The sequence below is a fragment of the Phoenix dactylifera genome, chromosome 1, assembly GCF_051530095.1.
Source record: "Phoenix dactylifera cultivar Ajwa chromosome 1, Ajwa_hap1_PhDact_Kaust_v1.1, whole genome shotgun sequence".
NCBI classification, from domain to species: Eukaryota; Viridiplantae; Streptophyta; class Magnoliopsida; order Arecales; family Arecaceae; genus Phoenix; species Phoenix dactylifera.
In genome coordinates, this window is record NC_143190.1 from 41817236 (window position 1) to 41835387 (window position 18152).

The following is an 18152-nucleotide window of genomic DNA, read 5'->3' on the forward strand; positions in this document are numbered from 1 at the left end:
TTTCTTTGTGGGCATCAAAGACAAACTTTGTCTCCCAACCACATGGCCGCAGGTCTGGAGGCGGGGCATAGCACAGTTCACCACTCTTTGGACGTTCGCCAGCAAAAACAAGCCACGGGACTCACGTTCACTGTGGCTCCCACCTCGATAGCGTTCTAGCCGGATGTGCAGAGAGTCTACGACAGTCAATGATCAAAATTTTCTATTGCATGGCTCTAACGTATTCACCTAGTTAACAAATCATTGGTTACAAAATCAACTAAAGTAACCTTGGCCGCAAGCATGTAGAAAAAGACTACGTTCTCCCATGCATGTACTAAGGCATTTCCGGTTTATCTAAAAATGATACAGCATTACCTGGATATTTTAAACTCGATGGCAGGGATGGAAGCCCAGTTCTCCAAATCTTCTATCGCAACTCTTTTTCACCCTTTCAACGATTGCCCAGAACCGCGGATTCCAAGCTCGTCACCTCTCCTGTACACATTGCAATTATGCAAAAAGGGCTGCACCATGACCTACCACTGGCAATATCTCCAAGCACTGCCGCATCCTCTTATGTCCATTTTCAATCCTAGCAAAATACAAGAAGAGGAAGGTCACATCAGCTATTAATTTATTCCTGACTTAACTAGAACTGCCCTCCTATAAGACAACAACTAAGCTGTCACTTCGATCCTCCATATCATGATAGTTAAAAGAGGCCTACTTAATGGCCCACAGTTTTATTTTACCCTAGGCACCACATCCCCACTCCAAAGTTTGGCTCCACACCACTTTTAATTTAATCGTCCTCTGATTCTTTTGCTAGCTTATGTCGTTAAACTCAAGCCATAGTTGTCTTAATCGTATTGTTTATTATTTTATCTTCTTTTCATCATGAATTTCCCCGGAGTGCAGAAACCAAATGAATAGTTTGTCTTTCCTTTATTTGTGAATCTTCATAAATGGTCCTTCATCGCTTCCATATCCTCATTTTTATTTAATTTTAGCTTCATAATTATACAACTGAATCCACTCTTAACCCAATTCCTACTTGGGCGACTGAAAAGAGGTATCAAGAACCCACTCACCAGCATAAATAACAATCCAAGTAACCTGAAACTTGGTCTGACCTGGCAGTCCTAGATGTGCATAAATGCCCTACATTACTATAGTTCCATGCAACTGTAACATCTTCCATACTGCACGAGGGAATGTAACACTTCCATATTTCAAGTGCTTTCTATCAGCAGAGCACTATAAATGAATTACGATTACCAACAACCTGCAAACGATCCATAAAAAGTCACCTTCACAAATCTTTAAACTTTCTCATTCATTGCCTCTCAAATACTACACTCTTCAGTTAGCAAAGACTTCAGACACAGGAATTTAAGAATCAAGATAAACGTCAGGCATCAATAGTTATGATGTCAGCAGATACTTAAACAAGAACTGGTTCCACGATACTTGAACTGATCTACCGAGCATGACAAAGCTATCAACCTTTGAATTCCAACGTCTCACACTTTTCATAGTTTGTTTGTGAAGGACAAGAAATCATCATATTGACTTTTCTAATGAAGAAGCAAGGAAAAGATTGGCCTTAGAAGCACAAGGCTTTGCAACGTGGCAAAGTTCTGCGCAACAAAGTTCTGTTTCCACTATATATACTAACGCGAAAAAAAAACATAGGTGAAGCAAAATAAGTAAACTCACAAGATATTATAAGTATGCTAAAACAATTAATGACAACCAAAAACAGAATACAATCTGCTTTGTTTTAGCCAGTCCCATTCTCAATCTAACAATGAGAGGGCCATGGAAAGTAATCAAATGAAACAATATTAGTCAAAATTTTCTTGACAAGAATCTCGACATATGATAGTGAGGTGCAAGAGATCAAGATACATAACTTAGGCACTCTATACAATTTCTGGATCCCAAGAATGTACACTTCACAAAACAATATATATATTTTTTTCCATATGTTTATTTTCAATGTCAAAATTGTTTATGAGAAAAAGTAATCAATGGGTTGCGCCCAGTCCTCCTTGAGTAATAATGTTTTTAGTGTCTGCATAATGTCGAAGTCAGGATCTAGCTTGCGCTGCCAGCCCTACAAAGATATCACTAAAAAATGTCACAGATCTTTTACTTGCATGCACGAATATATGCACTTGCTTTGAAAGTCAAAAGACTCGAAACCATAACTATTGATCAATTAAAAATGAATATCAAGGTATTTTGTGCAACACATAAAACCATAGCAAAATGAGACAATAAAATCAAGGCAGCCTCTCCAATTAGATTTTTTTTTTTTTTTTTGCCCATTCTTGTAAAATCAGCTTCAGCGACTACACGAATGCTAACAAACCTCATCCAACGAGGCCCGAGTTTGAAGATTTTTTATACGCATCCAATTGACACAGAGTACCATGCATGGAGAGTAAAATCCAGAATGTAGTTGGTATTATCTACTATAGAGGAAGGTTGCCAGATTGTTGGACACTCTTATGAGCTACCTAGCTCTCGACCTACATATCATACATCAATAAAACAAAGTCTAGAAAATTTGCTAACAATGGATCTGAAACGAGAACATTTCCCTCGTGCCCATTTTCAGTTTTGCAGACTTTGCAATATGAAATAAAATCACATTATTTTGACAACGAACCCAAATAACTAGACAGTAAAAAAGCACCTAACCTCACTCAAGTGAAAGATGGCTTACTGCAGGGACAACCTTGTCACAACAAGTGATCCTTTCCATACTGCAATATGCCAGTGGAATATTCAACCTAAAGTTAAGATTCCATGACAGCAGAGAATTCTATGCAGTTCAGAATATCAACCATCCATTATGCCTGTCCAATCTTATGATACACATCATGTATGATTTCCTTTACCACAGCTTTTTCCAGGCAAATATACCTTCTTTCAAGTTGCAGACATGGTGACCCTTCATGTTACTATATCTGGTAAAACCTAGAGACTTGAAAGAAAGAATATTAAGTGTTATTACTACATCTGATAAAACCTAAAGAACTGGTAAAACCTAGCAGCTTAATTTTGCAACTTAGATAAATTCGAAGAATCCGATAGCCAAACAGAGTTAACTCAGTGAGATATTCTGTAAACCTTCACAAACAGCAACGACCTCTGACTCAGTTCTTTCATGAAATCCGGTAAAGATGATCTCTCCCTTTCCTCCTGATCATCATTCACTTCCTGATTATTCAGGAATGGAAGTGGGAATACGTGGCAAAAGACAACTCTACCACTTTAATCTGAACAGAGAAATCTTTGGAATTAGATTTTGCGGTTTCTGATGCATTGCTAAGAATATCATGACTAACAAGACCTGCTCCCTTCAAGGCTGTGCTTTTAGTCTATACTTCCGTATACATGATAGAACTTAAATCAACTTGATCATTAATTTATTCACATTGCATACCATGTCCATATCCAATACACGTTAGAATAGATAGTGATATGCATTGGATACCGCTAAGGTACATTTTACGCACTTATGCAAGCACCCTTTAAAAACAAAAATGATCCGATACTTCTCAGATAGGTTTCAAATACTTTACACATATGTTTATTGCTTGCTTAATTCATGTCATGCTTCACAATTCTCTATAGTCAAGTTGTCCAAATTGATACTCAATTCCTAGAACACCAAATGTCCTTTGAGAATATAACATCTAAAGCTCAAATAGTTCATATTAATTCATTGCTTTGTCACAACACATGACCATATAACAAGATAGGATCTAGTAAAACTAAAACAAAACATACTGTTTTTACTGTCTCCAGAATAAATCATCATGAATATGTTTTAGTACTTCAGAAATAAAATCATAAATGTTCTATGTGCAAGGATGTTCAGAACATCATTAAACACATTCTTCAACTATTCCTTCAAAAGATTCTTTGTTTTGAATATTACAATCTTCAGCTTTATGTCCTTCACATCTTTTAACATTGGATTTTGGAGCTTTGGGGCATTGCCTGCTTTTTATTGATGCATAATAACCTGACTTACAGGTGTCTTGAACCTATACTACTTCCCAAATGATCTGGGCATCCAGTCATTGATTTCCAACTAGTTATGTCAGATTAAGGCTCCCACTAGCCATGGTTTAGCTCTCCAGGTATCTTGTTGTAGTTCAAGTTTTCAAACATTTGAAAATTCATATTCTCTTACCTGATGTGTTTAGGTTTCTAGCGCGTTAACACAAATGAACCTGCACCATGTCAGTGAGTTGACTCCTGACTTGACCTGATCCACATAACAAAAGAATGCATGGGCCACCTGAATCTGATGAACCAAGCTACCCATCTAACATAACCAGTTTGGTTTAGGACTGTTGCTATCTCAACTAATTGGCTACAACTTACAGACACAATAAACTTTTAGCTAGATGGTCAGACGCAAAGACAGAGAAGGGAACTAATAGCTTGAATGTTGGATGTTTGCATTGGGTAGTTTACCTGCCATAACTAATACCTAGGTTGTTGGATTTCTATTCAACTGACAAGATTGTAGATTTTAGAAAGAAAAAAAAGATAATAAGGAATGAAGAAGGTGAATGATGAAATATCTCCAGAATTTGGCGTGATTTTAGAACCAGAACAATTATGAGAACTATCCAAACTAGCCAAGTTGTCTATTACAGTAATCCTACTGGATGACTGTTCTTATTAGATTTCAGATCAGATTGCCAGATCGAACCAACAATTTTTGTCAGCAACTAACATCCTCTGGCCATCCATATATAAAACAATTCAGCCCTTGCATTAGAGAAAATGATCCGTTAAACTTGATAAATACATGTAATCGATAAATGCAGAAGAGTTGATTCACCATTGTCCTGTAAGATAGGCATGTCTGTCTTTCTTTTTCCTTCACCTCTTATCAACAAATCAAGATTTACCAGCCACGCTGGACTTCATGAGTAAACATATCATGCTTTATTTTTCTTTGACACTAAAGCAATATCTTGGTAATTTGTCCCAAGCAGGGCTTCATAGACATATGATATTCATATAACAGACATCACATTTTGCAAATATTTTATATTATTTAGCTTCTTATAGTCTGCAATTTGAAATAATATTAACATATCTTAATATCCATTCACTTAGAATGCAACTTACAAACCAAAGTTGGCTAAACATTGTTAGATTGGTAATACAGAATTAGTAGTAGTCCGATAGAGCATGGTTGAAATATTTCAACAACAGGTACATAAACCAGATTAACAGGTGAAACTCATTTTACAGGGACTTTGAGAGAGGCAAGAATCAAGAACTAGTGCATTCCATATCTACTATAGAAAGTTGAAATTGGAGAATCTCATGCATAATTTTTACTTGTTCACCAACACACAGAATTATAAAGATGGGTGTCTTTGATTTCTGTTACAAGCAAGAAAATTTACCTGCAGAACTAATATAGTCACAAGCACAGTGCAAACATTGCCATCGATATTGACTTTGTGCCGCCGAACTTGTTCAAGCAAGTGCTGCATGCATTCAACAGGGTGAAAGATGTCAGCTTCAGGAGTGCCCCAAAAAGTGAATGTCCTGTCCAACTCCTGTTAGAAGCAAATTAGATGATAAATATCAAAGAAAAGTCATGGCTGTAGAGAAGCAATTTATCCTCTCAGGACATAACATTGCTATAACTTGGACAGAATTTGAGTTTAACATGACACCACCAAATGGACTGAAATTCTCTGTTATCAACCCTCCTTATCTCTTTAAAGCATATAACATATACATTTTATGAACTCCATTATTAACATGGTACCACGGAGTGAACTGAAATTTTCTGTCATGAATCCTCCTTATTTCTCAAGAACATAATGTATTATATTTTATGGGTTCCACCACCTTGGACTTTATAGTATCATACCTTGTCTTTTCGCTCCTAGTGGGCCAGTTGTACCTATAAATCTACTTTTGTAGACCAACATAACCATAGTAATTACCATGATACAAGCATTTCAAACTAGTAATGCATTAGATAAAAAAACCTACTTATACAGGCCAATCTAGTGTCTACCTCACTTCTATATATATTCCGTTCGTTTTCACTGCATCACTCTTTTGCTTTCTCTTCTAAGCCTTCCTCTACCCATACTGCCTAACATTACGGAGTAGAAAAAAGCATTCACCATGCAAACAATATATTCTCAAATCTGTTCCCTGACATGTTTGCCTTATACTTAATCCATAATTTAGTGTTGTCCCTGCTGTTTAGTAATTCATATACCTGGTTCTCAATTTATATAGAGCTTGACCTATTATATAGATCAGGAAAGGCCAAAAGCTCTCTCTCTCTGAGTGCACGCATATGGGCATGTTTGGTGTTTTTTTCCTTTGTGCGACCCCAGCAGAGGAGAAGAGAAGAGAGAGAGGGGGGCTGTTCTTTATCATCTTTAATGAACGATCATCAAATGCGACACAACAGGTAAAAATCAGAAAGAGATACAAGCACTGCATAGGATTAAGATACTCTAATGCTGATGTAGTTTTCAGTAGCAACTTATGTTTAGTCCATATTCCAAGCATCAGAGATATATCTTGGAACACATCAGGATGCATCTCAACTATTTTTGCCACTGACAAAAAGCAATTTGAAATTCTTCCAAGTCTTGTAACTATTTCATTAAACTTTTTAATGCTCAAAACTTCAGGTTGACTTGTCAACACACACCACGAGTATAGAGGTAAAACTCAGAAAAGACATGGTCGGTAGAACCATTCCGAACTAGGCGGTTCGGGGCGTACCGAGTCATACCGGCGGTGGATCGGCACGATTCCGACAACGGAAATGAAATCCGACGACAAAAGGGGAGAAGGAGAAGAAAAGAGAGAGCGAGTGCAGGAAGGAGGGGGAGGAAGAGAAAGGAAGAAAGAGGGAGGTGGAGGCCGGCCAGCGGGCCACACGGAGGCCAGAAAGCCACGCAGAGAAGGCGAAGGAGGGTTCCGCAGCCAAGTCTCCTTGTTAATTTTGCAATATTTAAGTGAAGTCGGCAAGTGATTTGCCGATTCACTTAAAAGTCGCAAAATAAAAAAAAGGGGTCGGACCCTATTTAAAACAAAACAGGGAACCTGGCCGCGGAGCCCTCCTCCGGCCGGGTCGTCGTTCCTCCGCCAGCCTCTGCCACCCTCCTCTTTCCCTCCCACTCTCCCCCTTCTCTCTCTTTTTCTCTCTCCCATTCACCCTCTCCCTCGTCTCCTCTACGGTGTCGATATGGGACCGGCACGGAACAATATGGAAGCGTACCGACCCGTGCCACCGGGCAACCGATCCGAGCCCCAGTTCTGGTACAGCAGACCTTGGAAAGAGATATAAGATATGCATAGAACTAAAAGATACAAATGTAGTCTTAAGAATAGACTAGTCAATATTCCAGTCCTCAGATATATCTAAGAACACCAGCATGCACGCCAACTATTAATGACACTGGTAAAAAGCCTTCTTTAATCCTTCCGAGCCTTGTAACTTTCTCATGGAACTGTTAATGTTCAAACTGACTTGTCAACACATTAAACTTTTAGAAAGAAAATGCTATATGTATGTTAACAGCTAATAATTAAAGCATCATTGACTTGCTAACAAGCAGTGAAACCATTATCAATAGGTAGCCATACAGAAATAATTAGCCAACCATCTAAACCACCTATGCCCAAGATACTTCCAAAAGTGTTAGAAGACAATGGTTTGTTTGCCAAGTCTATGACCATAAAAGAAGCTTTTGTCTTATTCATTACATTAAGATAATTCTTGGCATAGTCCTCGAGCATATGGTCCCAGGCATGACAATAGCGGCACCCCATAGAGGGTTGTGCGCATAAAATAGCCTTCTAAATTTAAATATTTGTCTTTTGTTTTCAAGACCAATGTACATCTTCTTTTTCTGTCATAGTCCACTATTTTGTATGGCAGTTTATGTAGATATATTTATGCACAAAACAGAGAGCAAACGAGTATTTGTTATTCAAGTGCATATCCTTTTGGTTTCAATTTTCTCTTAAATCTCTTTGTTATATCATCAAAGAAGTTCCTATTGTTTTCTATCAAAATTGCCCCTAGCAGAGACCTCATGAACAATCACCATCTTCTACCATATTTGTTCTGACAACATTTCTGAACACTATCATCCTTAGCTGCTCCAGCATATGCTCCAAATCCACCTATATCTTTTGAACACTATTTACTTTACTAATACTTGACCCAATCAAGCAAGGGCCAGCTCTGAACTGGACCAGCACAAGCATCCTTCACCCACTATTCCCACTATCACTTGCCACTGACATACAATCAACAAACACTGGCCATGATCATTGCACAACAGCCCCATCATCAATGTCATACTTACCACAGCCAACACCGCCAACGAAAGTGCACTAACACTACCAACCCTTAAGCATAAAATATGTCATCAAACTTTTCTCAATCCAGATAACTGCTTCCCTCCTTGTTTGTTCTGTCACCTCCAACTGAAAGCAAGAAAAGATTTATCGTCCCCCCCGTTGAGTCTCATTTCTGTTTCCCTTCCCTCCTTGTTTGTTCCCTTCCCTCGGGAGGCAAGCCTACCATTGATCACCACCAACAAGAGGCACCGCCATAGCCATTGATGCCCCCAGAATCTACACCTTATGGTTACCACTACTATCACCACTACAAAACTGACAACCACCATCATCAATCTAATGCACAGAGAACTTCTGAACATTTGGCAAAATTCATAGATTGAAAAGCTGTCATTTTAGATCAAACATTCTTAACTAATAATATAAATAGTATTAAAATTCAAATGCTTCTAGAAGATTATGAATTCATATTGAGAAGAAAAAAAATACAGAATTAAATAAATTTGCACTTCTGTGAAAATTAGCTTCTAAAAACTGACACTTCACCTCAATAAAGACCTCTGGATTTGGGCAACTTTGTCTTTTTGATAATCTCAGCGTGCATTCTGCAGCAGTATGACCATCTCGTAAAGCTACGGCCTTGAAGAACTCCAGTAGATTAGCACGGTCAGTTTTAGAAAGCTCAGCAGTCATGCCTACATCAAGGAAAATGATGTGCGGTCTGGCTCTAAAGAGCTTTTTCCTTGAGCGCTTGCTCTGAGGTACTCGAACAAGGATGTTCCCAGGATGCATATCTGCGTGAATAAAATTATCCACCTAACAAGAAGGGAATTAAAAAAGGACTTAGGAACTCATGATCCTGCTACCATAGCCAGATGGTAAAAGAACTGCAACATATGCATCTCGGGTCTCTGCATCATGTGAGGTTTGAAAGATGCCATGTCAATGTGTACATATTATTTGAGTTACATTCTACTAAGAGAACTGTCCTAATGCATATGTGCAAAGTGAAAACTGTAAAATAGGAAAGTGTGATTCCCCTTAGAAAATCTAACAGGCCTGTTTGGATGCCTACGGCCCATGTCTATAAGATAGCCCCACATGGGCTGTTAACGAGAAGTATATAGACAGCGAGAGAAAGGATAACTGCAATCGGAAAAGGTCCATATTGCACATCCTGGGAAAACAAGGATGCTGGATTCCTTTTAAAAGGCAATTTCTGCCATCCAAGGGGCATGGGCTGTTGGCATCCAAGAAACATTGTTGAGTAGTCTTCTAATCCTGCCACCAAATGATAATGTATACTTGATATTTACTTTCGTTAAACATGCTCTATTACATGCAGTCGGCTCCTGTTAAACTCAAGGATGTTATACTGATGAGATTAAATTATAAAAATAATCCAGATATCATATAACAGAGTAACTTAACATACCACAAGCATCTTTAGGAGTGCATGTGTACCAATGTGTGCAAGATCTCTTTTAATTTGTGTATTTCCTTCAAACTCATCAACATAGTGGGAAACACTTTCTCCTTGCTCAAATGTCTCCACAAGAACAGAAGGATGGACGAGTGGATAAAGAGGCCTTGGGAAAGAAACATCCTTCCAGTTGCGGAAATTGTAGATAAAACGACCCAGATGAGCAGCTTCCCTCGAAAGATCGACTTGAGACATCATGAAAACGGCAAACTGGCGTGCACTTTCATCCAGCCTCAACCAGCTCAATCCAGGAATGAAGTTTGAAATTTTGGCAACAAGATTAATTATCACAAAATCTCTCTTAATCGATTCACCAACACCAGGATGCCTAACCTTCACTGCAACTTCGACAGGTTTCCTCAACCGCTGACGAGGATATCGAAATCTTAAAGAAGCTCGATGTACCTGGGCAATGCTTCCAGATGCTACAGGTGTCTCCTCAAAGTTCTCAAAAATCTCAGAGAGTTTACGGCCAAATGCCTTCTCAATGGTAACTTTACTATAGGCAAAGCTATGTGCAGGTGCTTTTGTATGAAGTTTCGTAAGCTCCATGCATAAATCATTTGGGAAAAGATCTGGTCGTGTCGCTGCCCACTGGCCCCATTTTATAAATGCTGGCCCTGCTTTTTCTAGAGTACGATGAACAAGTTGAAGCCATGCCTTCCTGAACTGAATGCCAAAACTATCTGCAAATGGAGCTAGTATAATGGCAGGAGAGAACAAAATCACCAAATATACTGCTCTGCAGATCAAAATTATCCCCTCTAAAATTGAGTAAACAACCAAGGAGAAGTAAACACGCCCATCTTCTGCTCTCATGTGCAGACCATCCCTTGTTGGGAAATATCCCCCGTCTGCAAAGGTCCTCTGAGCCCATGCTAGCTCCCCAAAAGTTAGTGCAAGAATACCAGGGACCACTTGGAACCTAGTGAAAGAAAGGCTCACAGCACAAGCTATCCTACTTAAGGGCGGGAATGTTGGGCCACTATAAGAACAGATAAGACTAAGCCTCTTCCAAACCAATTGAGCATGATGTGTCATAGAAGAATTTCTTGCTGAAAGAGAATAGAAGCTCTTTGCACAGTTACTCTGGTACACATTCTCCCTGATAAATTTGTGTCCGCCAAACATGCGATGCCCTCTACTGGTAACCTTATCATGTAAGAACATTCTGCACAAGGAGGAAGGTATCCCATTTTCAGCAAGTGACCCATAACCCCTTACTACTGAGTGGCCGAATTTTTTGTTGGATTGGAAAAAAAACCCAGCCCTCCTATTCTTTCCAAATGCCCGTAACCTGCACAATAAAGAAGGTTGCAAGTTGCCATTTCAAGAAATTGCACAAATATAAACTTCTATTCTCTAGTTTCTCTAAAACGTTTCAGTCATTTGCTGTTAATAGCAGCACTTCCACATTAAGACCATCATTTGCATTACAAATTAACACAGGAACCTTTTTTTTTTTTTTGATGTAAACACAGGAACCTTTTGAAAACAAAATAAGGCATATATGCATGCAAAACGCAATAAAATAACTTGTTATCAAGGAATTTTGACCAAAAGAAGAAAGGAAAAGAAAAAAAAAAGATTCACGTTGCTAGAATAATGAATGAGATTAATGATGTAAATTCACACTCAAAATAACTGCGACATATACAGAAAATTCAATTTCATATTGCATCAAGAAACCCAAAATCGAAGAAAAATTCCACTTTTCCGTCACAAATCATAACAGTGCAGCGCAAAATTGCAGGAAAAAGAAAGAAAGAAAAAGAGATCAAAACCAACTGGAACAGATTCACTCACCTTCCGTGAATTGCCAAGAGGCGGAGCATCGGCATCCCTCATAACCAATTCAACCCACAGAATATAAACAAAAAACCCATCAAAGAACCAGGAAAACCTATGAGATCAAGAAATTTGAAGGCAAAGGAAGCTGCCGAATCCCTCGCCCTTCCTTCGCCCTAGGGTTTCTAAGAATTCAGAGGAGAAGAGGGAGGCGGGATTTCAAATGCCGAGGCCAGCGATCACGCGGTCGAAGTCGGCCGCAACACCGTGCCGAAGGCTGGACCGACTAATGGGAATAGTCGAAAGAGAATAGGGTATATGAAGGGGTTTATTCCTGGCGCCCAAGAAACCAGACTGGTCAACGCCCCTCCACTGAACCGACATATATTCTCGTTGTCCCGCGGACCATCGTAACGCTGGTCTCGGCGGAGAGTGACGGCAAGCAGCCTTTCTTGAACACTGAAGTCGGCGATTTAATTTGTTCAAAAAATTATCTGTTTTCTACTAAGGTTGACCGTTGGGTTAATGTTTTTTTTTTTTTTGCTAAGACGAGTGGATCGAGTACGGATACACCTAATAAAATCGAAAAATAAAATACCTCAGAGTGTCAAAGGTAACTCCCCATCTCCAGCCCATAGGGTACTACCAGAGTGACTGGCTACATAAGCAGCCATCCAGTCCGCAGCCCTATTAACTTCATGGAACACATACTTAGCCTGAAAGACCCCTCCAGCCCCCACCATTGCTCAGATATTTCGGAGCAAAGGGTGGACACTACCACTTGCCCCCTCCGGACCCAACTGATGACCGTGGCCGAATCCCCCTTCAGAACGATGGAACTGGCCCGTAAAACATACCGGGCGTAACAAAGGCCCACCTAAGCGGACCTCAGCTCCACACTTGGAACCGATATGTCAAAGAGTTGACTGCCTCCTGCAGCCACAATCCTGGCAGACGGTCCTGAAGTGTTGTTTTTTTTTTCTGGGATATGATGGTTAGAACCATGGCTATTGACTTGAAAAGTCATAAGTGAGTTTTTTCATAAATATTGATTGTCTATTAGTTATTTATTTCTGCTGGAGTTTCTTTACATTTGATGATATTATGTTTAGAGTCTTTACGTTATGCAAGGCAAGCATATGCTTTCCCCTTTAGCCAATATGAAGATCCTAGTGTGATTTTGATGTTTACAAAGTCATTGAGGTCAAATGGAAATACTAATGCTTTCAATTCAATTGATCTAATACATAAGTAAGTAAGGAAGAAAGATTTGATACATCCTTGATACGCTTTACTTGATATATTTAAAAGAACTTTCAAGAACACATCTAAAACAAATTATATTGGAAGAACTTGAGGAAAGAACTAATTTAGAGTTTAATATACCTTAAAGTCAAGTTCTTTTAATTGAAGCTTAACTCTGTCATTTACATGCTTAATGAGCTTAAACTTTAATGTGCCAAGCATCCTAAGGAGAAAGAAATGATTTGCAATGTTGTTACTTCTTTTATATGTTTAATGTGCAAATCTAACCTAAAGATGCAGAAAAACATGGTTAGAGTCGACCCCATAAGAGATGGAGTCGACCCTGGCACAATTTGGCACACTTTGGCACATTCTGGCACAAATGGCACAGATCTCAGGTCGACCCTAGAAAAGCTCGGGCCGACCCCAGCTCGGGTCGACCCCAAAAAAAGCTCGGGCCGACCCCAGTTTCAGCCATCTGAAAATACAGCCTTCTGGAATTTACTGAGAGGGCCGACCCCAAGTTTCCTTGAGCCGACCCCAGGAAACCTTGAGCCGACCCCAGAAAAAGTTGAGTCGACCCCAGATTGAAATGTCAAGAAAGCAAGTCTCTGAATTTCCTGAGAGGGCCGACCCCAGAAAAGCTTGAGCCGACCCTAGCCTGATGAACAGTAACTTGAGTCGACCCCAGCATGGCTGACAGCATAACGGCTAGTTCTGCAGAAGTACTTTTTGAGATCCCAACGGCTATAAACGGCTAGTTTCTCTATTCCAACGGCTAGGAAGTCATCTTTGAAGGTTGGAGAAGTATTTAAGAGCCACTATTCATCAAAGGAAGGCATCTTGGTGAGGATCTAAGTGTGCATTCAAGAGAAAAAGAAAATTCAAGAGAGTTCAATTTATTACTTCAAGTTCAAACCCAAAAGAAATATGTTGAGCAGAATTTAAGTGCCTTCAAGAGCTCAACCAATCCATTGAAGAGTGAAGCAATCTCAACGAAGAAAAGAAAAGTGCCTTCAAAGAGATAACATTTTTCTTTTCTTCTCGTTAATGCATATTTGTTATATTTGCTCATTTAGGAGCTTTATACCTTTGATTTTTTATTCATTGTAAGGTTTGTTGGTGAACCCGTAAAACCAACGGTGTAGGTTGTTGGTAAGCCCGTAAAACCAACGTAGGTTGTTGGTGAGCCCGCAAAACCAACGTTAGGTTGTTGGTAAGCCCGTAAAACCAACGTAGGTTGTTGGTGAGCCCGCAAAACCAACGTTAGGTTGTTGGTAAGCCCGTAAAACCAACGTAGGTTGTTGATAAGCCCGTAAGACCAACGTTAGGTTGTTGGTGAGCCCGCAAAAACAATGTAGGTTATTGGTGATCCCGGAAAACCAAATTGTAAAAGTTTTGGATTGTGAGCCCGAAAAACAATCCTATTGTAATCCGAGGGATTATAGTAAAATTTCCAAGGGGACGTTTGAAGAGTGGACGTAGGTGCCTTGGGGTGCACCGAACCACTATACATCGTAGTGTTTGTGTTGTAGCTTCACTTGTGATTATTCTTGCATTATCTTTCATCTTTGCTATAGTTTAATTCATTGAAGTAATTTAAAAAAGCATCCACCGCACTCAACTAAGGAAGTTTTTTAAAGCACTAAAAATTTAGAAAAACCCAATTCATCCTCCCTCTTGGGTTGTCACCTTGGGCAACACAATATTAAAACAGGTTAAATGACCCATAGCTTCATTTTGGAGCCTACAATTAACAAGTGCAAAGCAACTTAGGCCCTGTTTGGGGAACTTTTGGAGGGCCAAAAAGTACTCTCTCATCCTCCAAAAGCACTTTTGGATGAAAAAGAATATTTGGTAAAAATTTAGAAAAGCTGTTTTAGCTTGCTCAGAAACCTAAAAAACAATTTTTTGGAAGAAGCTCCATTTTAGAGCTTTCCGTAAAAGCTGTTTTGAACTTTGTCGGAAAGCTATTTTTTTAACTAAAATACCCATAAAAAAATATAACAATTACATACTTTATCCCTTTATAAATCTAAAAATCTGCTGAAGCCCTAATAAAGAACCCTAGTCGTGGATCAGATAGATAAATAGTTATCAGAAGGGTGAAAAATTAATTTATACTAATAATTATAATATTTTATATCTTTATTATTATATTATAGTATAACTATAATATTATATTACATTATATCTGTTATGGGGGAATTGAGCCGCCATGCCCCACGTGATCGGCACGCGTATCCAGGAAAGCTACAGCTGCCCTATGATCCAGCACTCCGACCCCGAGTCGGACCTCCTCGGCTCCGCAGCCCGACCCCGGGTCGGCTGCCCTATGATCCAGCACTCCGACCCCGAGTCGGACCTCCTCGGCTCCGCAGCCCGACCCCGGGTCGGCTGCCCTATGATCCAGCACTCCGACCCCGAGTCGGACCTCCTCGGCTCCGCAGCCCGACCCCGGGTCGGCTGCCCTATGATCCAGCACTCCGACCCCGAGTCGGACCTCCTCGGCTCCGCAGCCCGACCCCGGGTCGGCTGCCCTATGATCCAGCATTCCGACCCCGAATCGGAGATCTTTTGATAACGACAGGCTATTCTCCAGAGGCACGCCGCGGCCTCCTGCTCCACTACTCCCTGCAACGGCTGTACCCGATGCTGCCCACGATCTCCTGTATCGACCGTACAAAGCGGAGCTCCACTACGCCCTGCCATGACCGTACCCGGCGCTGCTCCACGACGCCCCGTAACGGCCATGTCAGTGGCCATTCTATCGTGCCCCACGACGACAAACCCCCCTGAGAGACCTCCCAGCCAGGTATATATGCGGCTGGGGGGAGAAGGGGGGGGATAAGCAATACCTCCCAGAGCACTCTCTCCCACTTGTGATTATCATCTCTCCTCCTCCAATCTCCTCTGACTTGACCGTCGGAGGGCCATCACCACCCTGGTGGTGGTGCAAGGCTTGTTTGCAGGTTCCTTGGCGGAAGGTGGAGCGCAACCAGCACCAACCAAGACAACTCAGGCGGAACCCCGTTCACACCGTCGTGTCAATCGTTCTCGGTTTGGACCACCAGCAACAGTTGGCGCTAGAAGGAGGGCCGAATCTCAGAACGGTCGTAATGGCACGGCGAGGTGGTCGTGGAGCTTCCAATGCTTCCGGTCGCGGAGCCTCTCGCGCCTCTGGCCGGGAGGCTGCTGCGTCCCCAACACACTCTCAGCAGCATTCCACCGCTTCTCCTCCCATTCAGACGGTCGAACCTGCTCAGTTCGACCAGCTAGCCCAGCAGGTTCGCACCCTCGCGGAGGCAGTGCAGAATCTGCAGGGTGTGATCTCTCGGGTGCCGCAGCGGGCTCAGGAGCCGCTGCTCCCCGAGCACTCGCCTCTTCCTCACAACCCGCGCTCCTTCCTCTCCCATGGAGAGGAGCGCCGGCGCGGGGAGGATTCTCGAGTGCGGTCCATTCTGCCAGGACCTTCTCATCGGAGCTGCGCGGGGTACGAGAGGCGGACCCGGGCGCGTTCTCAGACACCCCAGTCCTCGAGGGGCCCGCACTCCATTCGGTCCCCCTCGCGCCGCTCCTTGTCTCCCACCCACCGGTCGCGCTCCCTGGACCGGCGGGTGGACGATCTCCACAGACAGCTCCAGGTCCTGAAGGGCCACTCCAAAGATCCCTTCGCCGACTTGGAAATCTCCTCCCAGCCGGCGCTTGCCTCAAGGATCCTGCGAACCCTAAACCCGCCGGGGTTCAAAATGCCGGCGATCGAACCCTACGACGGGGCGGCGGACCCACGGGACCACGTGGAGAGTTTCAGGACTCTTATGCTCCTCCATGGAGCATCGGATCCTCTCCTCTGCAAGGCCTTCCCGGCGACCCTCCGCGGCCCGGCAAGGGCGTGGTTCGCCGGCCTGGAGGCTAATTCCATCCAGTCCTTCCACCAGTTCACCCGTCTCTTCATCAGCCATTTCGCCGTCAGTAGCCGGCGAAGACTGGTCTCCGACTCCCTCTTCGATGTCCGGCAGAACGAGGGAGAGAGCCTGCGGGATTATCTCACCCGCTTCAACAAGGCAACACTGGAGGTCCGGAATTTGAGCCAGGAGGTGGCTCTCTCAGCCCTGAAGCGAGGCTTCCGGAAGGGCAGACTCACCTTCTCCCTGGACAAACGTCTGCCGCGGAGCTTCCCGGAGCTGTTGTCTCGGGCAAACCAGTATGCAGACGCCGAGGAGGCAGCCTCCCACCGGAACAAGGAGGCCGCCGAAGCCCCTCTAAAGCCCGGGAAGAAAAGGCGAAAAGAGGCACCCCAGAGGAGGAGCCCGACGCCTCAACGCCGGCGCAGAAGCCCGTCACCAGCAAGGAACCACGGCGCCACACGCCCTCGTTCTCCGCACCGACGCTTCAACCGGTACACCCCACTCCTGGCCCCCCGGGCCCAGATCCTCATGGAGGTCAAGGGGCGGGAGGACCTCCCGGTCCCGAGGCAGATGAAGAAGATCCCTGGGAGGAAGCCTTCTCGGGCGTACTGTGAGTACCACCGAGATCACGGCCACGATACCGAAGACTGCTTCCAGCTTCGGGACGAGATCGAGGCTCTCATTCGCCGAGGACGTCTCGGTCGATATGTAAACGACCGACGTCCCCCCGCAGACCCGCGTCCAGCCGACCCGGCCCCTCAGGAGCCTCGGGAGCAGAATCGACCCGTTGCGGGAGTGATCCACACCATCACTGGGGGCTGCTCTCGGCCCGTGAGGAACGCAGGGGGCTCGGCGGAAGTATCAGGAGTGGCCGTCGCAAAGAGGCAGCGGGTCGGAAATGTAATCACTTTTTGTGATGAAGATGTAAAGGGGGTTCAGACTCCCCACGATGACGCCATGGTGATCTCTCTCACTATGGCGGACTATGATGTAAGGCGCGTTCTTGTGGATAGTGGAAGCTCAGCTGATATTTTGTATTACGAGGCCTTCCAAAAGATGGGCTTTTCCCGACAATTGTTGCACAAAACATCCACCCCCCTCATAGGATTCACTGGAGACGCTATCTCGGCCGAAGGTGTCATCGAGCTGCCTGTGACTGCGGGCATTGCACCCGCAGAAGCCACGGTGCGGCTCGGGTTCTTGGTCGTCCGTGTCCCCTCGGCCTACAACGCTATCCTCGGACGACCCGGACTGAACGCCCTTCGCGCGGTGGTTTCTACCTACCATTTGCTCATGCGGTTCCCCACAGCGGCCGGGATTGGAGAGGTCCGAGGTGACCAGCCGACCGCACG

General features: G+C 43.1%; 1 protein-coding gene across 3 annotated transcripts; it reads right to left on the minus strand.

Moving 5' to 3' along the window:
- Nucleotides 1-1731: 1731 nt before the first annotated feature.
- On the minus strand, nucleotides 1732-11957 carry LOC103711223 (uncharacterized). 3 transcript variants are annotated; one of them, XM_039125772.3, is made up of 5 exons: nucleotides 11666-11957; nucleotides 9812-11156; nucleotides 8923-9192; nucleotides 5433-5516; nucleotides 1732-2101 (listed from the first exon to the last, which is right to left on the minus strand). In XM_039125772.3, exons 1-5 carry the CDS (start codon nucleotides 11698-11700, stop codon nucleotides 1997-1999), a joined length of 1839 nt encoding a protein of 612 aa, XP_038981700.1. In that variant the 5' UTR covers nucleotides 11701-11957; the 3' UTR covers nucleotides 1732-1996. The 3 variants fall into 3 exon arrangements, with proteins under 3 accessions (XP_038981700.1, XP_038981699.1, XP_038981701.1); XM_039125771.3 differs by having other exon boundaries at nucleotides 5433-5588; nucleotides 11666-11956; XM_039125773.3 differs by having other exon boundaries at nucleotides 1732-2115; nucleotides 5433-5588; nucleotides 11666-11956.
- Between the last annotated feature and the right edge of the window lie 6195 nt (nucleotides 11958-18152).